This window comes from Haliaeetus leucocephalus, unplaced genomic scaffold (genome assembly GCF_000737465.1).
Source record: "Haliaeetus leucocephalus isolate CR32 unplaced genomic scaffold, Haliaeetus_leucocephalus-4.0 Scaffold228, whole genome shotgun sequence".
NCBI classification, from domain to species: Eukaryota; Metazoa; Chordata; class Aves; order Accipitriformes; family Accipitridae; genus Haliaeetus; species Haliaeetus leucocephalus.
In genome coordinates, this window is record NW_010972664.1 from 23202534 (window position 1) to 23226374 (window position 23841).

The 23841-nt window shown below is 43.4% G+C and overlaps 2 protein-coding genes across 4 annotated transcripts; both read right to left on the minus strand.

Moving 5' to 3' along the window:
- Positions 1 to 1643: 1643 nt before the first annotated feature.
- CSTA (cystatin A (stefin A)) lies at positions 1644 to 22114 on the minus strand. The gene is made up of 4 exons (XM_010567526.1): positions 22050 to 22114; positions 8664 to 8850; positions 4395 to 4496; positions 1644 to 2136 (listed from the first exon to the last, which is right to left on the minus strand). The coding sequence occupies exons 2-4, from the start codon at positions 8727 to 8729 to the stop codon at positions 2008 to 2010; spliced, it is 297 nt and encodes a 98-aa protein (XP_010565828.1). The 5' UTR covers positions 8730 to 8850; positions 22050 to 22114; the 3' UTR covers positions 1644 to 2007.
- CCDC58 (coiled-coil domain containing 58) lies at positions 12991 to 23834 on the minus strand. Of its 3 annotated transcripts, XR_774329.1 has the most exons (6): positions 23689 to 23834; positions 22715 to 22840; positions 22050 to 22196; positions 18630 to 18689; positions 14939 to 15052; positions 12991 to 13634 (listed from the first exon to the last, which is right to left on the minus strand). XR_774329.1 is itself a non-coding variant. In XM_010567524.1 (5 exons), exons 1-5 carry the CDS (start codon positions 23737 to 23739, stop codon positions 15002 to 15004), a joined length of 435 nt encoding a protein of 144 aa, XP_010565826.1. In that variant the 5' UTR covers positions 23740 to 23834; the 3' UTR covers positions 12991 to 15001. The 3 variants fall into 3 exon arrangements, 2 of the variants coding, with proteins under 2 accessions (XP_010565826.1, XP_010565827.1); XM_010567524.1 differs by having other exon boundaries at positions 12991 to 15052; XM_010567525.1 differs by lacking the exon at positions 18630 to 18689 and having other exon boundaries at positions 12991 to 15052; positions 23689 to 23770.
- Positions 23835 to 23841: the final 7 nt, after the last annotated feature.

Here is a 23841-nt window from a genome sequence, read left to right on the forward strand (position 1 = left end):
CCCCACCACTGCCCCGCATTCAGCACTGGTGAGACCACCTTGGGAGTGCTGTCCCCTGTTCTGCGCTCCCCAGTACAAGGCAGACAGGGATGTACCAGTTTAAGGACAGCAAAGGGCCACCAAGACAATTAAGAGATTGGCACATCTGACTTAAAAGGAGAGGCGGAGAAAGCTGGGCTTGTTCAGCCATGGCAGACAAGGTGAAGGGGGAGGCAGCAGAGCCAGGCTCTTCTCAGTAGCACTCAGTGAAATGAAGAGGCAAGAGCCAATAGCCACAAACTGAAATACATAAATTCCATGTAAATATAGGAAAAAATGTAGGGAAAAAAACCCTAACCTTTTTTTTTTCCTCTTTAATAATCACAGGGGTGGTCAAACAGGGGCCCACATTGTCCAGAGAGGTTGTGGAGGCTCCATTGATGGGAGAGAGCACCAAAATTCTGACTGCACATGGTCTTAGCCTTTGAACTGAGGGGAGACAGCCCACTTCTAGATGACACTGCTGCATGTCCTTGGCCAGAGACTGAAGAAATGACAAGCAGCTTTGAGAGGAGAGGGCATGGTGAGCTTGCATGCATGTTACTGGGCTTTTTTTGTTGGAGGTGTGCTCTGTGTGTGTAACCAGCATTGCTTAGGAGCATGTTCTGTCTCGTCATTATTAGGGGGAGTTTACGTGCTTTTGCTCATATCAGTGCCTGAAAAATCCTCACACTCCCCCTCCAATATGAAATAAAGGGAGGGAGTAAGTCTGGCTTATTATGGCACTTCTTGTTTTGCTAAAATAAAGTGGGTTTTGAGACACAGGGTCTTTTTTGGTGCTGGTAACTCCCACCCTGAAGTGTTTTCACAGTTCAAAAAGCTGAGCATTACCTCCAAATGCTACTCTGTGGGATGTTAGTGGTAATAATGCAAGACTTGCTGCATCTTAAAAGATTTGTAACATTAGACTGCAGGATTGAGCTCTTGTGGAAACTATATTAATTAGATGTGCAAGGGAAGGACTACTCCCAGGAGGCCACAGGCTGTCTTTATGCTTGGAGGAATTAAAGCATCTGATCTAGGATACTGGCATGCAGAGAAATGGGCAGGTGTCACATTTTTTCTAGGCATGATATGCCTGTGAGTGTTACATACCTATCCTTCACTACAGCACCAAAACATGAATACAAGCAAGGTATGGCCTGAGACCCATTTAATCATTTAAAGTCTTATGCCTGAGCCCAGGCTCCCTGGCAGGTAATACAAAGGCCCCTACCTGAGCAGGTGCTAACAGGAAAGTCTTTTTGTTGTGGATTGGGCTTGCCTTCTACCTTTGTCACCTCAGAGCTCAGCTGAAGGCTGCTCTCTTTGCAGGTGGTTGGTGCTACAAATGAACAAAAAGGAATGAGCTCCATAGATCTCCAGTAAAGCACACTCACTAAGTGAGGATGGTCACTCCCTGCTCCAGGGGCTGAATGCTGGGATTCAGCTGTCTCAGGGGCCTATCCTCCCAATCCTTCAAGGAGCTCATTCCTGCCCCCTACCCTGCTCCCACACAGTGAAGGTGCACTTAGAGGGGGACACAGTTTGGCTTCTCACTTCCCCCATGCCAGAAATTATCTATGGATCTATCTATCTATCTCACACACTTTCTGAGGAGTGTCCAATAGGTCGTATTTAATGCACTTAAAAAGCAAAACCAAGCAGCCAATGCTGAAGTACTTAGCCTGTTTGCCTGAAGTATACTCAGGAGGCCCAGGTTTTGTCTTCAGAGGATGCCTGAGTGTTTTGGAAAGAGGAGCTGACATAGGTGTGCTCTGTCTTACAGCTATAGTACCTCAGGTAGCAGAAACAGCCTTGAATAGTATTTCAGAGCCTACTCAAGCTTCAGCCAGGCAGCAGAGCTAGATGTGACATGCAGCAGATGAACAAATAGCTTTCAAAACTTATTTTATTTTCATGCATTTACTAAAACAGGCAGAATCCACATGCAGCTTGCAGAAGTGAGGCACCATTCCTCCTCATCTCTCAGAAGTAGGTCAGAGGATCATCTCTGGTTTTGCCAGTCTGAAAACTGACAAGGCTGGGACCTTGGTTCTCATGAGGAAGGCTCACAAACACCCTTAAGTGGACATAGTCATCATTGCAAACTTGGACCTAGAAACCAAAACAGCAGGAAAGTGAAATGTTAGGTATATCTCCATTTTTACTTCAACAGCTCTTAACCCAAGTCTGGATAGTAACTGGTGGGAGAAACTGTCTACACCTGTAGGAAACTAATAAAAACCTTCAGACTCATGTGAATGGAAAATGAAGAGGACTGCTTGGGTGTGGAAGGACCAGAAGGCACAAGAGGAGAAAGGTTTCGATGGTGGTGTATTTCGGACATCAAGATCCCGGCACATCAGCTCACAGCTTCTTGGGACACTCAGGGTAGGAGACAAGAGACACTGAGAAAAATCTTAATGACTCAGGGGTGGGGCAAGATGCAGAGACAGTGTCAGCTCCTATAAGGTACAGAAAGGTCTATCCAAAACCAGCACACAGTCCTAAGAAGCAATAACAACCTGAAAGCCAGGAACCCTTGTCTGCAGAATTACTGCAAACACATCAGCGCCTGAACAGACAACTTGACACACACCTTGATGCTTGTGGGAGTGAGTGTGAGTGCCTGAAATAATTTTTAAATAAACTCACCTTCCCCACCAGAAAATCCTCACATAACGACCTGCTACGAAGTTGTGCATAATTTCACACACATACAGAGCCAAGCGCAACAGGTGCTAAACTCTCACTGTGTGAGGTATATAGTATTAACAGAAAGTTTACTGCCTTAGGCTCTAAGAGGTTTTTATATGCTTTCTAGTGGCTGCAACGTGGCACTGTTTGTTTCGGTCTGGATTACATCTCAGCTGTAAATCTGTTGGTAAAATACTAGTGATGTGGAAAATTCAGAAGTATAAATTAATCTTGTGACAGAATTTCTTCCAGGTAACGCTAAAATGAGTAACTGTTTCCTGTCACTTGCAAGATTGGGAAAGAAGAGACAAATCATCCATTTTTCAGTGTTATAAATGGATTTCTTCCAAGTTCAGTAACATGTCAATCATCATTTCTGAGTAGTTTGGTCATGAGGTTTAGCATGGACAGCAGACAAGGATTTTACATGGGCTAGGTCAGCAATAAGATGGTACTAAGGGAAGAAATGCAACTAGGAATGACTTCTGGCTTTACTGCAGCCTTCTTGTAAATTGTTACTCTTCATCACTTAGTACTTCGTCTACAAAGTGAAAGCACATCTCACAGGAGCAAGGGAATGATACACATCATTCAGGTAAGACTCAGACTAGCCATGTAACAGGTCGTCTGTCAGTACAATCCCCTGGTGCCCACATAGCAGAAATAATTGTTAAGAGTTATTTTAAGGAAGGACCTGGGAAAAAAGAAGGTTTGGCAGCTTCTGTCCTTCCTGGGACCAACTAAATATGAGAAGCATGGAGCAAATGCTCATAATGCCTCTGCAGAAATACTATCCCCCAAACCCTACCCGCCCATTTCTTTAATAAAAAGATTCTGACCCTTGTCAAGGGAGCACATCATACCAGGCATATGTCTGCACACGTGTGGGGTTAAGATACAGCAGTCGCATGCAAGGTTTACTCTACTTCCAGAAAGCCAGCCTGCCACTAAACAATGCTCTCCGGCCTTCACTTGCAAAATATGCAATTTACTCACAGAAAGGTGCCCAAATCCATGGGTAGGGTTTTCTAGTAGAGGATGAACGGCACTATCAGAGGGTTCCAGATTAAGCATTACCTGTTTCTCCTCCACAGCAGAAAGGGGGTTTTGAAAATACAGAAAGAACTAGCAGGCAGGCTGTACCTCTGCAGCACATGACACAGAACCAAAACATCAACACACATGCTTACATGCAAAACTAGTCAGTAGACTGTGAGATGCTTGCATTAAATTTTTTTAGAATTAAATTAAATTCACCCTAACTCTCTGTCAGATCCTCAGGCTGACTTCAAATTCATCATAGTAAACACAACTAGAGGACACAGAGGCAACAGGAAAGCTACTTTGCCTTGAAAGGAAACAGGAGAGCAGAATTATGACTAATTTAAATAATTTGAGCTGATAAGGCAATCTATAGTCTTTGAGTAAGATGTTCCTAAGAAAGTTATCGTTCACATCTGAAGAAGCACAGTGCCTGTTTTATAAATTTTTACATTCCTGTTCTACAGTAGTGCCAAACAGAGGGATTTTATAAGCATCTGGAGATAGTCCCTGACTCTATTAGTCACATCAGATGGTTTTCTACTACATTTGCTTCTCTTTCTTGCTATAAGCCACTACACAAGTCACCTATATTGTTTAATTACAAAGCACTCCCTTCTATAATATATACAAACCTTAATAAAGTAGTTTATCCCAGCAACCACCTGAGTCTTATACACTATGGCTTTAAAGGTGTCATATGTCTTGTTCTCCTTGCTTTCAAATTGTGGCTTCACCTGTAGAAAGAAAAAGAAATACGATTGGCAGGTTCATATTTAGGCTTTTCTTTCACATCTACCACTCCAATTTTCATCCTTTCAAACAGAGGCCCTTAATGAAATAAACCCAGAACCCCCAAAATAATTCAGTTTACACCAAGACCTCCAGCCCTCTTCCCTAGCATTACCTCCAGCATTCTTTAAAATCCTGTTAGAATTAGACTGCCTAGTCGATTCTTCCCCATCCTGAAAGCTGTCCAGCTAAACTGTTTCCTGCTCAGTAGGGGGAAACTGCTACCTGGTGCTCTTTTAATTCTTTGTCAAAGGAGCTAGGTACCAATCCGTGCTCCTTAGCAGGGTACACCCTGTGTCAAGCACACAGTTACACAACAGTGCAGGACAGCCCCCCTCGCCTGGAACACCTCCGCCCATGCCAGCAGGGAGGCTGCAGAACCCTGTTCTGTTTCACAGCCTCAGAGCTGCACTCGATCTGTTTAATGTTTTTCTTTAAGGACTTGCAGTAGACAGGGTTATTTGAGAGTATCAAGACAACCACCTGATCAAGTAGTTCCGGAAAGTTATTCTAGTGCTGGTGGAAGCCCTGCAGATAAATCTGTAATTTAAACTAAATACGTCAAACATCTAGAACCGCGTAATATACAACTGTAAGTTAATGGTCCAGGATTAAACTACGTACTTCCATCTCCCAAACTGGAAGTACAACCTTTACATTGTGAGACAGAAATCAACCCCCAGACCTGCATAGACATCATCAGTCCTTCACTACATAGCAGCTGCAAGTCATGTAGTTCCAGAAGAAACAATGCTCTGTGCTGACAGCATTCACGCTCACAGCTCAGGTAGATGTGTTTATGCACAGTACACAGTTTAAGTCCTTGTGGATATTAAAATTCACAGTTCAGACATCTACAGACTTTTCACGTATATATTTTTAAAAAAAAAAAAGTGTAACAGTTTTTCCTGAAACACACAAAATGTAGGGCAAGTTTTAAGTTCAGCAGCAATTACAGTGATACTGTCCTCTCAGAGATGAAATATTCTTATAATTACTAGGCTGAAAGGGCAGAGGGGTAGCGAGGGAGATAGCTGTGAGCAGCGGTGGAAGTCTGGCCAGGTGTCTGAGGTGTAAAACAATCACTGGTACATAAATCATGACTATAGTTGTTTGCATCTGATGAGACAAATTCCCTACAGAAAGGCAACTGCAGCAAATGTAACCTGAAAATTTATTTCTGTCATCTAGAAAGCATAAACAATCTTTTACAGGCTGGGTAACAGCCTCTCCTCTGCACGATGCCCATGCTAATGGCCTGATGCATTCCAGAAGTCGGGCAGAGAAGCGCAGCGTCACTGGGCAGCCGGCTCAGGCAGCCCCCGGGAGGGGCCAGCAGCACGTCAGGGCTTCTCACCACCCGCCTGTTTTGCAGAAGCACACAGAATTAATTGGCTTTCTCAGCACATCCACCTACAGCTGGCTGCCACCCCATGGCATTCCTTCCTAGCAGGCACGTCCTGGAAAGCACGCTAGGAACATCCAGATCAACTACTTCCAGACAGTCAGAAATTATCCAATTCATCATATTCAGGCTCCTCATGATCTCTTACTCTGCTATTCTTCCAAGCAGCTTCCACAAGGTTTCTGTACCAGGGAACCGACAGCTATACTTTCAAGTCGGGAGCTGCTAACTCTAGCACACCAGGGAAACTTCCATTTCCAACCCTCTTCCAGCTGGCTGGGTCTGGGAGCTCCTAGGATGCTCCTGAGTGGCAACATTTGGTACATGTTATTTCTCTCTCAGAACAAAACAAAACAAAGCTAGCTCTCTCCAATTTTACAACCTCTCCCAACCTCTGACCATTATGTCCCCCACTTCTTATTTATTGACAGAGCCTTCAGTAAAATCAGGCAGGCAGACAGCTCCTTAATCCTCAGAGGGAAAAATGTAACATTCCTAAGCCCTTATCTAAAAGCTCCTTAAACCCAAAACATTCCTCAGTTTTAGGAAACAGCTGTAAAACAAGGAGACTGAACAAATATTCCCCAGCTCACTAAGGAAGACTATAGACAAGGCACAGGTGTGAGTAAATAATTATGTAATCCCAAGAGCAGATAGAGCTTGGGCATCTCAAGGTCTTCAGATGCTCCTCACAACTTTGCTCAAATCATATGAATTGCTTCTCTGCTTAGCAGAGCATAAAATCCCACAGAATTGCATCATTAAAGGGTGACACCATTATCTGGCCAGAAGCAAAGCAGGACTGCCCCAATGTAAAGTTTGTCTCCACAAGAATCTTTTCTTTAGAGAACTACACCAAAGCCTCTGCAGTGGAGTATAAGCTTTTTCAAAGAAGGAGGACCAGGGAGAGTGCTCTCCCGCACTCAGCACACAAGGCAAAAATTTCACCTTGCAGAAAATAAAGAACAGAGAATAATTTGTTTTTATTTTCCTGAAGCTACTGAGAACAGAAGAATACCAAAATTAAAGTCAGTCCTTTTCAGGAATCGAACAGAAAATTTGTACATCTGCATTTCAGATTCTGTATTTGCCCTGTACTTTGTGAGAATTAGCACAGCCTGAAACAAATGTTCACATTTCTAAACGCGTGTTCACTCACTGACAGTTAAGCACAGTGGTTTCATCTCTGATACACACTGCAATAGGGTGGGATCTTTTGATCACCCATAACACAGCCTAGCATTAAAAACACAGCTCAGTATCTGGCATGCTACACTGTCCTAGCAGTGTTCAAAGGAGGCCCTTAAGATATTTCACAGACTCATGAGTCAAATTTCACAGCCCCCAGCTAGCAGGAGACATTGCCTTCCCTGTCTTACACGTGAGGAAATAAGAATTGCAAATACACAAAGGTGCCACAAGTCCTTGCCTAGGGTCTCCCCTCCATAGGTAAAAAGGAATTTCTGATCTCTGCAAGTGCTGCTCCTTCAACTACTTGTGCCAGCATAGGATGAACACTGTTAACTGCTCCCAAGCGATTCAATCGGTGTCCCCCAATTTTAGATAATCCTTTTCTATTTCTGTTCTGCAGTAAGTTATCTCCCCTCTAAAAACCTGTTATCACCACCCCCCAACACACACTCCAGCTCTCCCCCAGGTATGCATGCCCCACTCTGGCAACCCCAGCTGTGGCTGACTTATAAAGCCCTACAACAGAAGAAGGCTTAGAGGATCTGGGCAAGGGTCATGTGCCTTCAAAGCTCAGAAAATAATGCAGGGTGTGACTGACGGCAGCTTCTGCAAAGAAGCTGACTTTATCTCAACACAAAGGGCATCAAAGTGTGTTCATTTTAAATAAACAGCTGTATCAGTTGAGTGGATCAACTGGTGGTGTAACTCCCTGAGTTCCTTAAAAGGATGTGAACACCTCCCTAAGTCAGCCAGCCCAGCATGGGAATGTGAGATGGGAGACACGAAAGGAGCTTTCACGTGCCATGTTGTTCCACTCCCACACTTCAGGATACACTTTATACTCTTTTAAAAGCTGCTGCACTGCAGGGCATTAGAGCATCTACAGAGGTGTTGTTCACACAGCTGCTTCCAGGACAGGACCGCTGCCTGTAACCAACCACCACGGCAACTGGACTCACCCTGCCTGCCTTGTGCCAAGCCCATCTTGCCCCACTGGCTCACCAACAGCCCCTGCATCACAGCTGTAGCTCTAGAAAACACCAGATGCCAGTAGAGAACATGCTGTTTGTCCATAGCCTTCTCCCATATCTTTTTTTAGTGCATACTGCCACGTGGTTTGTCCTATCCATGTCCTTCAGTAAGGAATTCTACCAGGTAGAATCTTCCCCCTTCAAATACACCACCTTTAATTTCAAACAAGCGACCTCAGTGCTGGCACAGTAGAGCTCGTCTTTGAACTACATGTAAACATGAACCAAAGGTAGCCAGTACTGTGCCTGGCTACAGACAAGGATGACACAGAGAAGTGGTTTGCCTCAGTCTTACCTGTACGCTGCCTATGCGGAATGCTAAGAAAATACTTACTGGCAATCAAGGAGATTCCCATTTTCAGCACTAGCTTCTTCAGTTTAAACACTGGTTCAGTGTCATCATCTGGTCTCCCAGCCTTTACCCGAGCTTCAGGACTCAGCCCTTTGCACAGAGAGAATTCGCCTTTAGATAGGTCACAACTCACCTGGTTAACGATATGCTGGACTTCTGGAGTAGCAGGCTTGGTCTCAGATAAGCCCCCAGGCATCATCGTGGCAGGTAACTTCTCTGAAGTGATGGGTGGTTCTGAAGAGGGAAGTTTAGCACAGTCTGAGCAGAGTCACCAGGCATCCCGTATATATACATACACATGTGTCATGGAATCACATGACCTGTAACATATGGAGCCTACCATTACTGAACTGGAGGAGGAAAGACATGGGGAAAACAGGGGGAAAAAGCAATGTAAAGCACTGATAATACTAATACTAAATGTAAAAAGCACTCTAAAACCTTAAGTGTATATAGTCTCGAGGTCAATAAGAAAAGCAAACAACAGCCTCCAGCCACCCACATCTTAAGATAGTTGGTTTGGGCCGAAACTAGAACCTCTTGCCTCTCCACCCATGTACAGATGACTAGTCTGTGCACTTAGGAAATAGATCAAAGTCACACCCAGTATTTCCCAACACCATTCAAGATTAGAAGAAAGCATGCAGTAGCTTCCTTAGTGCAGGTCCCATTCAACTTGAAATTGTATTGTCTCAATATCCTACCAAGCAGGAAATAGGAGCAGATTGCAATTTATTTTCAGTGACATTTACTTCCCTCTGCCTGACCAGAAAGGTGCCAAGGTCAACACGAGAACCAGAAGGGGAAAAAATTAAATCCTAGTTTCAGGTAAGTACTGTAAATAAGTTATTTCTGCCTCTTTTCTATCAAACCTATAGTTGCATTCAGGCAATCATAATAACAACTGAATATGCAGTACCATTTACATTTTTATTGAAACTCTAGTGCCATTTCCTGGAAGACAAAGTACGATCCCTCTCACTACATTAGTTGTGTGTGCACAATAGCTGTTCTAATTTCAAGGTACTTTAATTTCACACACTGCTGAAAGATGTAACATGCAGAATATATAGTCAGAAGTATTCATTCTGCAATTACAGTCACAGACATATGACATTGTACATTCATAAATGGTCATGAATATGACTAAGTTCAAAACACGCGCAAGCTACTGAAGAAAAGCTAGCAACTGTTAGCAGCCCTACCCGGTAAGGGAGAGCTAACACTTCAAGACCCCAGAAAAACTACTCCCCTTCAGTATCCTGCCATCCCCCTTCTCCAGCAAATGGGAGGAATGTTGTTCCAGAGCCAGGACCAGGGAAGTAGCGACAGACCAGATAATTTTTAGTCCCTAGGGTGGGTACATGGGAGGGGTGAAATGAGAGTATGTGCTGCGCACAAGCAACGGGCGTTTCTGCTGAAAGCAGCAGTAGGGAATTCACTAGAAACAAGCTAGAAACAAGAACCCACAGCAATGGTGACCATGCAACACAGACTTATTGGCATCCTAGCCAGCCTACTTACTGGCCCTCCTCACAGATGACAAGTGATGCAACAGACTATAAAAAAGTACTTCTTATCTAACTTCAAGGCCTGTTCTTGGCTCAAAGGACCTGAGATTGAGAAATTGGGGCTGTAAGGGCCCTAAACTCAACTCAGGAGCATGTTACCAATAAGGATCTTGCAGAATTTCCCAAACTTAAGCAGCAGTGTTATGGGAGTGGATGAAAGGCATTTGAGGAAAGACAGTTGTCCTGAGACAACATCTTTCTGAACAAACAGAAAAATGTGCCCAGTTCTTGGAAATAAAGGGAATGGGAGGTGTTAAAACTGGAAGTCTGCCACTTTCTCCAAATTCACCGCTCCAGATGAGGAGTTCCTCACAGCCCAATTCATGGAGTTAATTCAAGCTGATGAGCTCAAACTCCAGCTTTTGCACAAGACCCTGCTGACTCACTCAAATGCTGATCATTTTCCACCATGTTCCTACCATGCATCTTATTCACACAGCAGGACAGATAAGCTAACTAACTGGAAGAGCCAGCTCCCCTTACTGAGGCCAGAAGCCACAGAACGCGTCCGACAACCATGCAGCACCAATGCTAAACCAGGATATTTTATAAACTTCTCCACTCACCAGGATGCACCAAATCCTCTGGCAAGGGATGTTGGTAAGATCCCCAAGGTAGCACTACCCCTCTGGAGAACTATTGATTCTGATTAGTAAGAAATACACTGAGCACAAAGACCAGGAAGATTAATTTATAATCTTGGAAAAACTCTAGGTGTGAAACTAAAGATGTTAACGTTGCGTGGAAATCATTCATTGGACTCCACATTCCTGGTTTTTTTGTTGTTTTTTTACTTCAGAGCATAAGAACTTCCCCCCGCCCCCAGAACACACAGAGTTGTGCAGAAGGGAAGGGAAAACAACACTAATTGTTGGCAAGCTGACGCTAAAGTTTACACAGGCCAATCAGTCTGTTTTCTTTCCACAGGAGTGCTAATGGCCATCGCAAAATCCACTGCTATTTCTAAGATTGGGACGTAGTACTCATCTTGCACACATAGTTCATGAAGTCACTTTGAAATGCTGACGTTTCACAGACCTGCTATCAAAGATCATCAGTGACTATGCACTATCCTAGGCAACCCTCATCTACACCTCCCTCCATTAAGCTTTGGATGTAATGGAACAGCATTTGGAACATTGCCTTGAAAAGAACAGCCATCCCCATTCCATTTCTTGCACAACATCTACAAGCTAGTGAGTGTCTCCACTTCAGTATCTGAGACGCGTTTGACATTACATACCATTCCAGCCTACACTCACCATTTGCACAGATGGCAATTTCTCTGCACATAACTGTACTGCTGTTAACTTAGAGAATCTCTGCTGGGAGAACAGTACTAGTACTCTTTACAGTTTTAAAGCTGAGTAATATCTTGCACTATGTACTATTCCAATAATAAAGAAACAAATCTTTACAGCTTGCAGGCCACTACTCTCTGGTCCTATATAAGCAATTTTAAGAAGTAGAAGCTATAGTCAATAAAAACACCAGTACATAAACAAAACAAAGCAAGCAAACAAAAAAACCCAAACCCCAGGGTTATCTATTTATGAGTTATTTTTAAAGCAGAAATTAAGCCACCTCTGTAGAAATTATTGTGAAAGCTAAGTCAGTAGGTCAGTCTTCTGATTTCACAGTGACAAGACACATAATTGTGACTGGATGAAATGACACATGGTCTGCACCATTTTAAGAGCTGCTGAAGGAAAGCAGCCCTCCATCTACCAATTGAAGATCTATTTGTCATCATCACAGTAACAGCCTTGACTTTCAACATGCTAGTCTGCAAAAAAGGCTTCCTCTCCTGCTACCCACTGATTTCAAAAGACTTCTGACATTGTACATCAACTAGGATTAACAGAAACCTGAACTTCAGCAGCACAAAGTTACCATATCCACACGTATGCTGAGCCTGTGGTACCAGTAAAGAGCCTCTTCTGCTCAGTCTGCTTCAAGACAAACAAATCCTATCATTAAAAAATTCTGTAAAGAGATTACCTACTTCTTCATTCTCAAGTGCCTACAGGCTGCATGAGACAATAGCACCGAGTGCCAGAAAAAACCCACACCTCCTTCTGTTTCACAGAAGGAAATAAAAAGTACATGCTTGAGAGGACTTTCCAAGCAAGCAAGATCTGCCCACCTATATTCACCATTTCTGGAAAGCCCCAGAAGAAGGGCAAGCCACCTGCAGGAGATCTAGGCTCTGGGCAGGGGCATCAGTTGTGCTTTTTGTTCAAGTGCCTTTACGTGCAGAAATAAAAGTTAGAACCAGGAAAAGAATGAAATCTTGGTATTTGTGGGATCCATTATTTGATTCACATATGACATCAAGCAGCCCAGTAATTTTGTGACTACCTTGATGGCAAAGTTGAAGCAGGATTCAATCGCAGGCTAAGCACGATCCTAGAATGGACAGGGGTCACTAGACACAGAGATTTTACCTGCCTTTGTTTAGTGTGGCCCACAGCTGATACCAATGCCATTTACATACCATCACAAAACATCCCACTTCACAGGCAGATCTTAAGTACTCAAAAAATAGCAAAGCCGTTTTCTCCTTCCCTGTGCCCCAAAGCATGGCATGCAATACCAGTTACTCACCTTAACGTTCCACTAAGTTCAACAGCAAGATTCAAACAGCCTCTGATCCAGGTGATTTGCCATGTACTGTAAGATATCCCCCTGTGCTCAGAGCAAACTAAATAGAGTAATTCAACTTCTTAGTGCAACCCTCTGTATACAAGCTGCAAACACCTGAAGAAGGGATGTTTGGGACTTAGAAGTCTTCTTATGGTATGAGAAGTTCTTCACATACATGTTTGTATAGATCTACTCATTTGGCCTTTTGTTCAAATGAAAAATAGAGCTATGTTGGGGTTGGGGTTTTTTTTACATAGTTTTCTCATAACAAATGCTAAGCTGAGCTACTGCAAAAAAAAAAAATAATCTGCATATATATCACATCCATTTCACAGGTCATTTTTCACAGCATGTCCTTAAGTGAAGAAGTTTTCCCACAACAGCTGAGCAAACATCTGGATGGATAGAGGAGGACAGTGATTAATTCTCATTACATTCTCTAGTTTCTACAGAAATACAATACAAGCTTAAATTTCAAGAGTATTCATGACAACTCTACACACACTGGCAGAAGTTTCTATCATACAACTGGCTTAAAAGGAGAATTTGTCTCTGCAGTTGTAGATCCAAGCCCTGGAGAGAACCAATATTTTAGACGCCTATATTAGAGGTCAGTATTAAGAGTACCACCTTTGAAATCAAAACTAACTGTTCTCAGCATCTCATTAGTGGACCATCTCCTGTAGAAATTAGGTTACTGGCAATTCAGCACACAGTTCTGAGCAGTATTTGATTTCCACTTCGAGGATAAACAATTATAAGAATTTAAGAGTTGAAGAACAAACATGTTTTCTGCTTTCAGAGTTGCAGAAAAACAATGAGAATACTTCAAGAGTGAGACGAGCGCTCCAACTGGAGTAAAGTTCTGCTTAGAGCAGTTGCAGTACCTTGGGAAAAAAAGGAAAAAAAAAAAAAAGAAGTTTGAACATTAGGATTTACATCCTCAAAGACTTAAAATATATTTCTGCCTCACTGTCAAAGAAAAGTGAGACTAAGTGACTCTGCTGCCTAAAAATAAAGGCCACCAAGTAGTTTGAGTCTCTGCTGGACAAACAACTGTAAAACAGATGATGCTGCACAGATTTTTGCCAGCTGCCAGTAACACAGGTACATTCCTCCATTTACTTCCCACCCCCCGTATATGCACAGCTTTTAGGAATGTGAGACTATATAGTAATTTCAGTGTGGTTACTGAATTCCAAGTGTTTGCAAGATGGGGCCTGTATTTTTAAGGCTCTGTTCAAGTTCAATGGTTCTTAAAGACATATCACTAAGTAATAAAACCAGCTGGCAACCCAGCAGACCTTGTCATTTGACTGTCAGCCCATTAGAGTTAGTAAAAAATCAAGGTATAATTACAGCAATGCTGCTTTCCTCGTACTTAGCCACTTTTAAATGCTGTGTTACTGCAGGTTTGTTGCATTAAAGCTTTCTAAATACATCGCTGTGGCAGAATCCACAGCATCAGGCGTGCACAGCTATTTCTCAGTTCAAATGCAATTCACCTATAGAATTAAAGGTTCAGAAGGAGGGACAAAATAGGGTCACTGGGTAGTTAACTGTCTCATTCCTGAATGAGACATATCATATCCAACCCAAAGTGGTTTTAATCGACACTGTGTTCCCAATCTAAAGACAAAATCCAGAACTTGGTAACGCAGACCAAAGGACAGTATGCAACAGATGCTGCCTGTCAGCATTGTGGGAACAGTGCCAAACCTGTATCCACATGCAACTCTGAACCAACGCTGCTAGTGTTGAGTAGTTCGGAACAATGCTGGTAGCTTCTTACTTTCAGGGATACTGAACCTACACTTGCTGATCATTCTGCAATTCTTATTTCCTTTCAGAATTTAGTAGATTATTGCGCAAACACACCAATTCACTCATAGTTTAGCAAGCACCAGTTCAGGGAGAGCCCTGTCCTCCCTGCTCAGAGCTGGTTTTTACCATTTCTTCCCCTCTAGGACTGCTGTAACTGTAGAAGTTCAAGAAAGATGCCAGTTTCGCATTCCATTTGAAAATTATTTTAATACTATAAAACTCATTTGTTCACATATTTTGTACAAAAGATGAGTTGTTTTCTCTTAATTACAGGAGAATCATTTCAACCTTGAGATTTCAGCTAAGTAGGTCCAAAACAAAACAAGACTGGGTTCTACTGGTTCTGGAGGGTCCCAATACAGCTCACCCAAGGTCTCTTTCCAGTTCGGCTCTCATGGTTATGGACCACCTTGATGGAAAATACCCCACATCATTGACTCTTCGGAGGCTTGTAGTGAATTCGGCAACGCTCATTAAATACCTGAGACACCAAAACAGAAGAGCAAAAGCGAATCAGCCCTCATCCAGGAGATGATCAGAACTTCAGAGCTAGTTCAGTCAACTATCTCTTCACGTAGCACCCATCTCAAGCTGCCCAGCCCTGCTGTACCAATAAATGGTACTTACCAAGGCATCTGTCTCCATTCACCTTCTCTCCTGGCTTTAGTGAATCCAATGTTTGCAGCCTGATGCTGGGGGACTGCACAGCACTAAAAGTTTCCTCCCTCAGATAAGGCAGGCTCATAATCCTGGTAGTCTGTTATCATCAAAGATGCTGGTGCCTTTTTTTTTTTTTTTTTTTGAAAGAGGGAGGGAAATTATCAGTGGAAGGCTCCTGACCGGCTGTGTTCTGTTAAGTTCACTCTGGCATTCAAATTTGGACATTGTTTCTTCTCTTTCCTGAGTAAACACATTTTACATTGTCATGACAGCTAAGAAGAGGTGCAAGGGCTCTTGGAAGCCACGTTCACACTTTTGGTTATCTGACCGCAGGTGCTGATGCTGCCAGCCCTCCTATTGCAAAGGGCACACTGCTCTCACCTCACTCACCTCTGGCATCTTCTCTGGGTAAAATTAAGCACACAGAACTAGAGACTGAAGATCATGTTTATTTAGCTTGAACTGCAGGCCTTGTCCAGCAGACTGCTTACCCTAAGGAGGGCCAATAAATGTGACTAAAGTAAGGCAGTCTGAATCAAAAGCACAACACATAGGCTCACACCAAAGTTACAGGTGCTCCTTACAAGCGATTTAGTTAGTTATCGGTTTGGCTCCAAACTTTGTCCGGCACCATGTCCTGAAAAGCGACACGAGCACCACCTAGCACCAAGTTGAGGCACTGGCGGTTATTAGTTCCCCCACCAGCACTCCTGCAAGAGCACGTTTTGGCGAGCTGTCCAGGGACTTTTCAGATCCGAATGCCTGTGATCGTCAGGATATCAAGTTTCATGAACTCTCCCATTGGCTTCACATGCAAAGTGAGCAGTCTTGTAATTTTGCATAAGTTATGCATCACTTCATATAAATACATTATTTTAAACTGTATCTTCCTAGAATCTTCTACAGCTGATCTTATTCAGAGTTCAGAACCTATGGCAATTTCAGCAAAAGTGATGTTTGCAGCATGCATTTGTTTTAGCATTGATTCTTAACAATTTTTGAGTAATTTTCAACTTCTTTTCAAATTTAATTTAAGAAACAGACATGTATTACAAACTGCTTCATATTGCAGAAAACAAAAGTTGTGATATAGTTTCACATGCACACAGCCAGCCTGTCCCACTACGTTACCACATGCAACAGACACCTCTGGAAGAGTTAAGAGTATGTAAAGGTCTGAGATCAGGTAAGTGATAGAAGGAAACTGTAGAAACTAAAAGCCACAAAGAGTTCCCATTCAGAAGCATTTTAATACTATGCAAATTGCACCATTTTTGTCCATTGTCTGTCAAAGACATTTTAAGAGCATATATGTCTTAAAAGGTACTGGAAATATACTCTAAAACACTGTAAAGGTCTCTTGCATCAAACAACACACCAGCTTGCTATCATGCAAACTTTTAAAGCATTTTTAATAGTAACTCTGCAGCCTATGGAAGGAAGATCAATACTGCAATCTTACTAATACTGCTGCCTACTTTTAGGATCACTGACCTACAGATCTCAGCGTGTTAGTCAGGCCAACTAACTCCACTGGTCTACCTGTGAAGTGCTACTCTCATTTTTCAGACAGGAAAAACACTGCCTGAGAAAACTTAACACTCACTTTGCTATGCAGCAGTTTGATTTTGCTGTCTTTTACATATTAATACAAAACACTCCAAGGATAAACTCCAGTGTGCAGGTGCTGTACAGAGACTAATGCAAGTGTCTTGTTTTGGAAGTCAATTCCCTGTTTGGTATCAGCCAAACAAAATTCCACTGCATGCACTTCTATAAAGCAGCATCTTTCTGTATGCCACTATTGCTACAGCTACCCAGAGTAAGTGTTTGAAAATAACCATTTCCTAATCAGATTTTTCCAATCAGTTTTCTGTTGGTTAAGGTTAACGTAAATACATAAGTGTACGTTCCAACTAAAAGTCTGCAATAGTAAAAAAAGAGTGGAGGTCCTCACCTGCAAACAAATAACTACTCCCATGTAATAAACTGCATTCGGTCCACAACTATGACCGGTTGGTTCCAATTCCTTCAGTGACATATTTTTTATAGGCAACTAAATGAGACATTTATGTCTATATTCAGAGGGTGACAATAGCAGAGCTAGAGATAAAACCCAGAAAAACTTCCTCTTCAAGCCCTACTCTAAACACTAGCAGGCTAAAATATCCCTGCACCACGCGTACCTCACTGTTCATGAACTCTCCATCTCCATCTTCAGGAAAAATTAGACATTTCTGTCACTAGCAAAAGCTTAATGCAGCTACAGGACATCACTGGCATCAGTGCTAAGTTTGGTGCCAACTCTGGGCTTTGGAATGAAGATTGGGGGCAGGGTTTGTTCCCCTATAGCAGACTCGTCATAAAATATTTGCCACTGGTGACCTGCAGCATATTGTTAAGGCTGTGGCGTTGCTTAGTTACATCGGAGCTGGTTTAAAATTCATTAAGCTTAAGGGTATGATTAGCTTTTTCAGACAGTACAGAGGTAGTACTGACGGCAAAGCATATGTGGAAAACTGTAAACGTTCGTCTAATCAGCCTGCATTCAGCTGTATTGTGGTGACTAGACCTCCAAGAATAGGCAAGACTTAAAGCTGTATTGCCCTTACACTGATGCAATCTAGGGGACTAAAGTCCTGAAGTAGAGATTAAAAAGGGAGCTGCAGATTTGCAAAAATCCTTTTTGCATTTAGAGAGGGAAAGAGGCTCTCCATACAGTATTGAAAGCTCTGAAAAGCTACAACAAACCAGAAACGGATGCTAGATGTGAAATGCTGCAGTGATAGAATACAGCAACCTCAGAATTTAAGCTCAGCGTTAAGATCACTTTATAACAAGATAGCGTCTGGGGCCATCAATCCAGAGGGTGATCTGCCCCTTCTCTTGACACAGGAGGGCAACAGCAAGCTGCCCTTTGCACCAGGGAGCATCAGTCCAGGCCTGCAGAAGCTCCATGAGGAAGAGGTTCAACTTCTACAGCCCATCCTCCTCTGGCCTCTGCTCAGAAGCACGATCAGTACCAAACACAGCCAAATTTGAAAGACTCATCTCTCTGACATTGTTAGAGGCCCAGCAAAGCTTTTCAGACAGGCCACCACAGAAAAATTTACAAAGTCCTTAGCCACTGGGCAAGGCAGAGGAAGGGACCTAGACAGGGAGTACTCCACAGTCCTTCTTCCCCCCTAAATCAGATGCTTTTCTTTCCTTTGCAGTGCAACTGAAAAGCTTTGATATCCGCATCCAGAACTGAGGAAATGACTGATGTGAAACATTTCCCCCAGTACTGCCCTCACCTATTTCTAATTAACCTGCCTCACAAGGCACTGGTCCTGCACCTCCAGTGCAGGGCTGTCTGTTGGGACAGAACATCATCACTGTTTTAAATGACTGAGTACCTTCCAGCTTCTGTCGTTTACCACTTCTTCAACATTCAGCTCCGACTGCATCAATTTCAACTGCAGAAAGTAACAGATAAAGAGATTATTGTCAAACAGGCCTCCTTGCAGCCTTCAGTATTTACTACCATTGCAACTTACTAGATCACAACCCCAGTACTAGATGCAAGTCCCCTCCAATGGTGCAAACTGAAGGGCATGTGTGATCATTCCGAAAGCCTGGCCCTTCCATTCAGCCAATACTCGGGGCAGACTGAAGTCTGCAAGGGCACAGTGAAGGCAAACTCACAATGCAAGCCTGGCAGAAGTAGCTCCTGATTACTAATGCTCAGTTCTTAAATATTGCCCATCAAGATTTGCTAGCAATTAACAGATTAACATTAATGGCTTCACAGACAAAAATAACTATGCCTAATTCTAGCCCTTGGAACAGGGAATGCCACTGCTGGGGTTAGCTCTGCAGCCTTGAGTTGTCATTCTTCCACACATGCATTACTAGAGTCATACAGGGAGCTGGCAGCAAAGCTAGGACTCAACACAGATCTCAGATGCTGGATCTAGAATTAAGATCATAAAGAGATCCTTTCCACTTCCTTTGCCGCCTACTCTGTGCACTGACGAAAAAAGGGTCTACAAGAACAGATCACGGATATTCATGCTATCTGAACCAGTTAATATGTTATGTGATCACAGTAGGACAAATCAGGTTTACACAGATGCAAAAGCTCTGGCAAGAACTACCACAATACACAGTCCTTGAGCACTCACTCGACCCATGAGAAATGTAAGAATCTCTTTGTTTCGCACCCATTAGAAACTCCAAGGGGCAGGTATGACAGATGTGTTTAGGTGACCTGCGGTAATTTGACCCTGCCACAAGGCCCTGAAGCAATAGTAGCAGATAAAAGAAACCATCTGCCATTTTTGCCTACCTACATTTAGGATGTATTTTTGTTACAGTCTTTAACACAACAGACTAAGAATCAGAGCTTATCCATTTTAAATGCATGATTCCAATTAGAGAGATGGTGAACAGGTGCAAGCCAAGACAGCAGTTGCATCAAAAACCTTCCAAGTAAGATGTCCAGACACACACAGCTACTACAGTTGTTGGATGGACTTTTACCTACTCAACGGGACTTCAAACTGTTTGAAATGACAATCCAACATCCACAGAGTAACTAGATGACCAGGATTAGTCTCTATAAAATAACCACTCAGAAGATCTGTAGCAGTTCAAAGAAAGGTTTTTCCTGCTGGAGTATGTGAATAGGTTTATGATCATCTGGACTGTGACATCAATTGCCTCTGAAGCCAAGCCTAAGCAAAACTACTATTTTAGCCTTTTCCTTAGAGTTGCAGACCTGAACAGCAATATAGTATCAGTCAACATGGCTATACAGGGGGGGTTGCTGCTGTTTTTAAAACATGCTCTGATATTTTAACAAGCTTTACTAATTCACTTGATAAAGCTAATAACCGTTATGCTGTATGTTTTGGATTTCCAGAATTTATTTGGTTGGATATTTTATGACACCTCATTCAAGTAAACTAAGATGATAACAAATTAATACAATAATCAAGTGATGTTTTAATGTACGTGGATTAAAAGAAGTGACAGCTAGACTGACACTACTCCAAGTTTTCTTATTCAATGACCCCAAAGTAATAATTTTGGACAAAGTCCTCCAATTTGTACCATTAGCAGGCTGAGAGAAACACAACAAGATTGCAACCAAGTGAATATACATTTGAAATGCATGATCTTAAATGTAGGAGGAAGCAGGCACCCTATGGACACCTCAAAGTCCAAGTGCAAATTTGAGATCATTTCATCAAAAGATTTCTGGGATGTTTCCAAATCATGGATTGCTTTTAAGACTTGAAATCACCTCCAATTATTAAACATTATCATTGTGATCCTCCTAGTGGTTTCAGTGATAGGTTTGGGGCTCAGTAATTAAATCATTTAAAGAACTGGCTCTGCAAACAAAATTCATAGGAAATACTAAGCTACCATTGTAGTTTTCCAAACTAAGATGGATGCTTGTTAGCAGTTCCATAAGTGAGGCCTGAAGAATAAAACCACTTGCTGCCACCCGGTTCTTTAAATCTGAGCTCAGGACAGAGCACTTCTCTGAAAAGCACATGAACAAACAGTTCACTCACTCAATGCCTGGGAAAAATCAGATTATTGAGTTCAAATCATCCCCTCAGGAAGCTCTTTTGCTTCAACTGCTCTTTGAAACAGGGGCTACAATAGGCTCCTCTTGGAAGTACAGGGGTAAGTGAGGTAGTTCAGCACCGCAAAAGCAAAATTTCAAGACCCATCTCTTCAAGTCTTATAGGACCGCAGCAGAGAAAGCTGCGCCCAGGATATAGGGCCATATATATATATGTATGTGTGTGTGTGTGTGTATATATATATATATGATGGTAGAACATCTGGCTGTTATAAGAAGAACTCACTGCTACATTGGAAACTCAAAGGGACCATTTTAGAAACCCTGGTTAGACAGCCCTCAACAGAGGAAGGCTCACTAAACTGCTGAACACAACAGATACACCTAGGCAGCATATGCAAAAAAAGCAATAAGCAAGCAGTCTTATTTGGTATGTGCTACAAGCATATGGTATGGAACATGAGCCATACAGAGGCAGGTCTGGAAGAGAAATCAATGGAAGAGTTCACATCCCTACTAATCTCCACTCCTAGAGCTACACCTGCAGTATCCCTTCCCCTACAAAGGGGGCCCTGGAATGGCAGCAAGAACGTCAGCGGGGTTCCTTTCTCCACTTCTGATACTCTGTCTAGATCACCTCTGGCAAAGTACACTTTCCGTCCAGAGGCCAGAAGGTTGACAGGATGTTTTGCACGTTAAAATTCCTTATGCAAACCCAGAAGTCTCTCTCACACCATCACAAGGTACTCAAAAAATTAATCCAAGAAATACTAAACAACAAAAAAGTTGGTTCAGTGGAATTCAAGGTTGCCTGGTAGCTCCTTATAGAGGACGGGAACTCCAGTTAACACACTGAGTAAGATATACTCGTTTTACAAAATCTCAAAGACAAAATGAACCTTCAGGCATTCTGAAAGGACCAAGCAAGCCCCAGGTAAATTGTACACTACGTGGTGTTAGTCAGCAAAGGTTAGAGTCCACCATGGGGAAGTACACATGTTTTTCTACAGCATTTGTGTAATAGGATCTCAGAAAATGCTCCACTTGCAGGATAAAAGCTACTCTGTCTTGAGGGCTAGGGGAAATGGTTCTCACAAACCCAGCCAACAAGAACCTCGGAGAATACTGCCTGAGTCAGGATCCACTCCAGGTTCTCTCCATCACACTGGTCTTTCCATTTGGGAAAGATACCCTCTTCTTCCTCTCTAAGCGATCTCTAAAAAGCTCCACCACTCACCTTCGTCTGCTCTTTCCTGAGTTGCTTTAATAACGCTACGTCATCCTGGGCCTTTTCCCTCTCTTCTCTGAGAGTTTTCACTACACTGGAAGTCTGAGCAATGCAGTTTTTGATGATTCTCTCTCTGCTGGTGTGAGCATCCATCAACTAAGTGGGGAAAGAAAGAACGTCACAACAACTCAGCAGAGAATAAAACCCTCTGAGTTACAAGTTAAAAGAGAGACTTTCTAAAGTCAAGGTATTGCTGTGCCTATAGAAATCCCTTTGACTCTATAGTTCAGATGTTGGAAGCAACACTGCTTTGAGCAGCAGCTACCAACCTGATCAAAAGCCAAAGATACACATGAGCAGGAGTCTTGTAAAGTAGCACAAAAAGCATGCTAGCACCCATTTTTAAAAGAAAGAAGTGGGCTAGGCTAACGCACTGTACCTTGAAGGATCAGTATTGCGGAACAAATTAAGTTCCCCACGTGGTTTTAAACTGAAGTAGCTGTTACATGCATGTGGTTTAGAAGCGTAGAGTTGTCAAGCATGTCAGTTACAGACACATAAAGCATGACATATAAAGGCAGTGGTTTCCTTAAAAACTGAGGATGCTTTACTGGTCACTGCACATTAATAAAACATCAGGAATTGTGCTGAAAGTTGAAGGAGCACACACTCACAGACTGGTACAGCTCTTTACACGTCTGGCCGGCATCAATTTTCCCCACAAAGGAAGCCGTTGGAATCGTAGTGTTTAATTCATGGACGATTCTGTCATCGATCGTCCTCATCACCCTGAGCAACTCCTGTATTAAAAAAAAAAAAAAAAATTAAAAAAGTTTGCTTATATCTCTGAGAAAAGCCTACTACAAGAAAATTTGCACGATTAAGCCTTTTAATAGAAAACTAAGTAGACTGCTTACAAACAGCAAAAAGACCCCGCACCAAACGAACCGTTTCTGTACAGGGGTATGCGCTGCAAACCAACTACTCTCCTTAGCAGCGAAGGCTGACGTGGGAGGGTCAGAACTAGTCAGTGCTGAGTAACTAACAAGGCCCCGAGCCCCCCCCCGGCCCTGCTCGCCCCGATTCCCTCAGGAAACCCACCCACCCTCCCCAAGGCCCCTTCCCCTCCCGTTAACTCTTCCAGGCGGCAAACTGGGCACGACCTGCAGCAAAACGGCAAACTTCAAATTTAAAAAAAAAAAAAAACAAACCAAAACAAACACGGTTTTGAAGGGAGGGAAGGGGGGAAGATGTTTAAGAAGAGGTGAGGTGCCCCCACCTCCGCCGACCCCCTCACACGAAGACCCGCGCCATACTTCGCCTTCCCTTAAACAACAAGAAGGCGCCGACGCCGCGGGACCCCCCCAGGAAGGGGATTCCTTCCCCCCCCCGGCCTCCCTCCCTGTCAGAGACCACCGCGCTCCCGCCGCTGGTGCTGAGGAGAAGGCCGGACCCTTGCCCCCCCACCCCCTTCCCCTTCCCGCCGCATCCCGATCGCTGTGGGGAGGGGTGACCTCGCCGCCCGCCCGCGCTCCCTCGGGGCCGCGCAGCGTTTCCATGAGGAGGAGGATGAAGATGAGGAGTCGGCGGGAGCGCTCTTCTCTCTCCCCCCTCGCTCCCCCCCCCTCCCCAGCCCGAGGCGGGTTACCTGAAACTCGGCGAAGTCCTCACAGCTCGCCGCTCCGCTGGGCGCCGCCATATTAGAAAGGCCGAGGGCCGCGGCGGCGGCCAATCCAAGAGGGGAGGCGGGATGACGCGCACGGCACGGCGGTGGGCGGGGCGAGGCGGGGCGGGTCCTGCC

Excerpts from the sequence above, each read along its gene's own strand:
- CCDC58 (XM_010567524.1), bottom strand. The coding sequence starts at position 23,739 with ATGGCGGCGCCCAGCGGAGCGGCGAGCTGTGAGGACTTCGCCGAGTTT. Across the intron at positions 22,841-23,688 it reads AGGACTTCGCCGAGTTTCAG|GAGTTGCTCAGGGTGATGAG; the intron begins GTAACCCGCCTC and ends TTTTTAATACAG. Across the intron at positions 18,690-22,049 it reads TCAGGAAAGAGCAGACGAAG|TTGAAATTGATGCAGTCGGA; the intron begins GTGAGTGGTGGA and ends TACTTTCTGCAG.
- CSTA (XM_010567526.1), bottom strand. The coding sequence starts at position 8,729 with ATGATGCCTGGGGGCTTATCTGAGACCAAGCCTGCTACTCCAGAAGTC. Across the intron at positions 4,497-8,663 it reads TCCAGCATATCGTTAACCAG|GTGAAGCCACAATTTGAAAG; the intron begins GTGAGTTGTGAC and ends TTCTTTCTACAG. Across the intron at positions 2,137-4,394 it reads GGATAAACTACTTTATTAAG|GTCCAAGTTTGCAATGATGA; the intron begins GTTTGTATATAT and ends TTTGGTTTCTAG.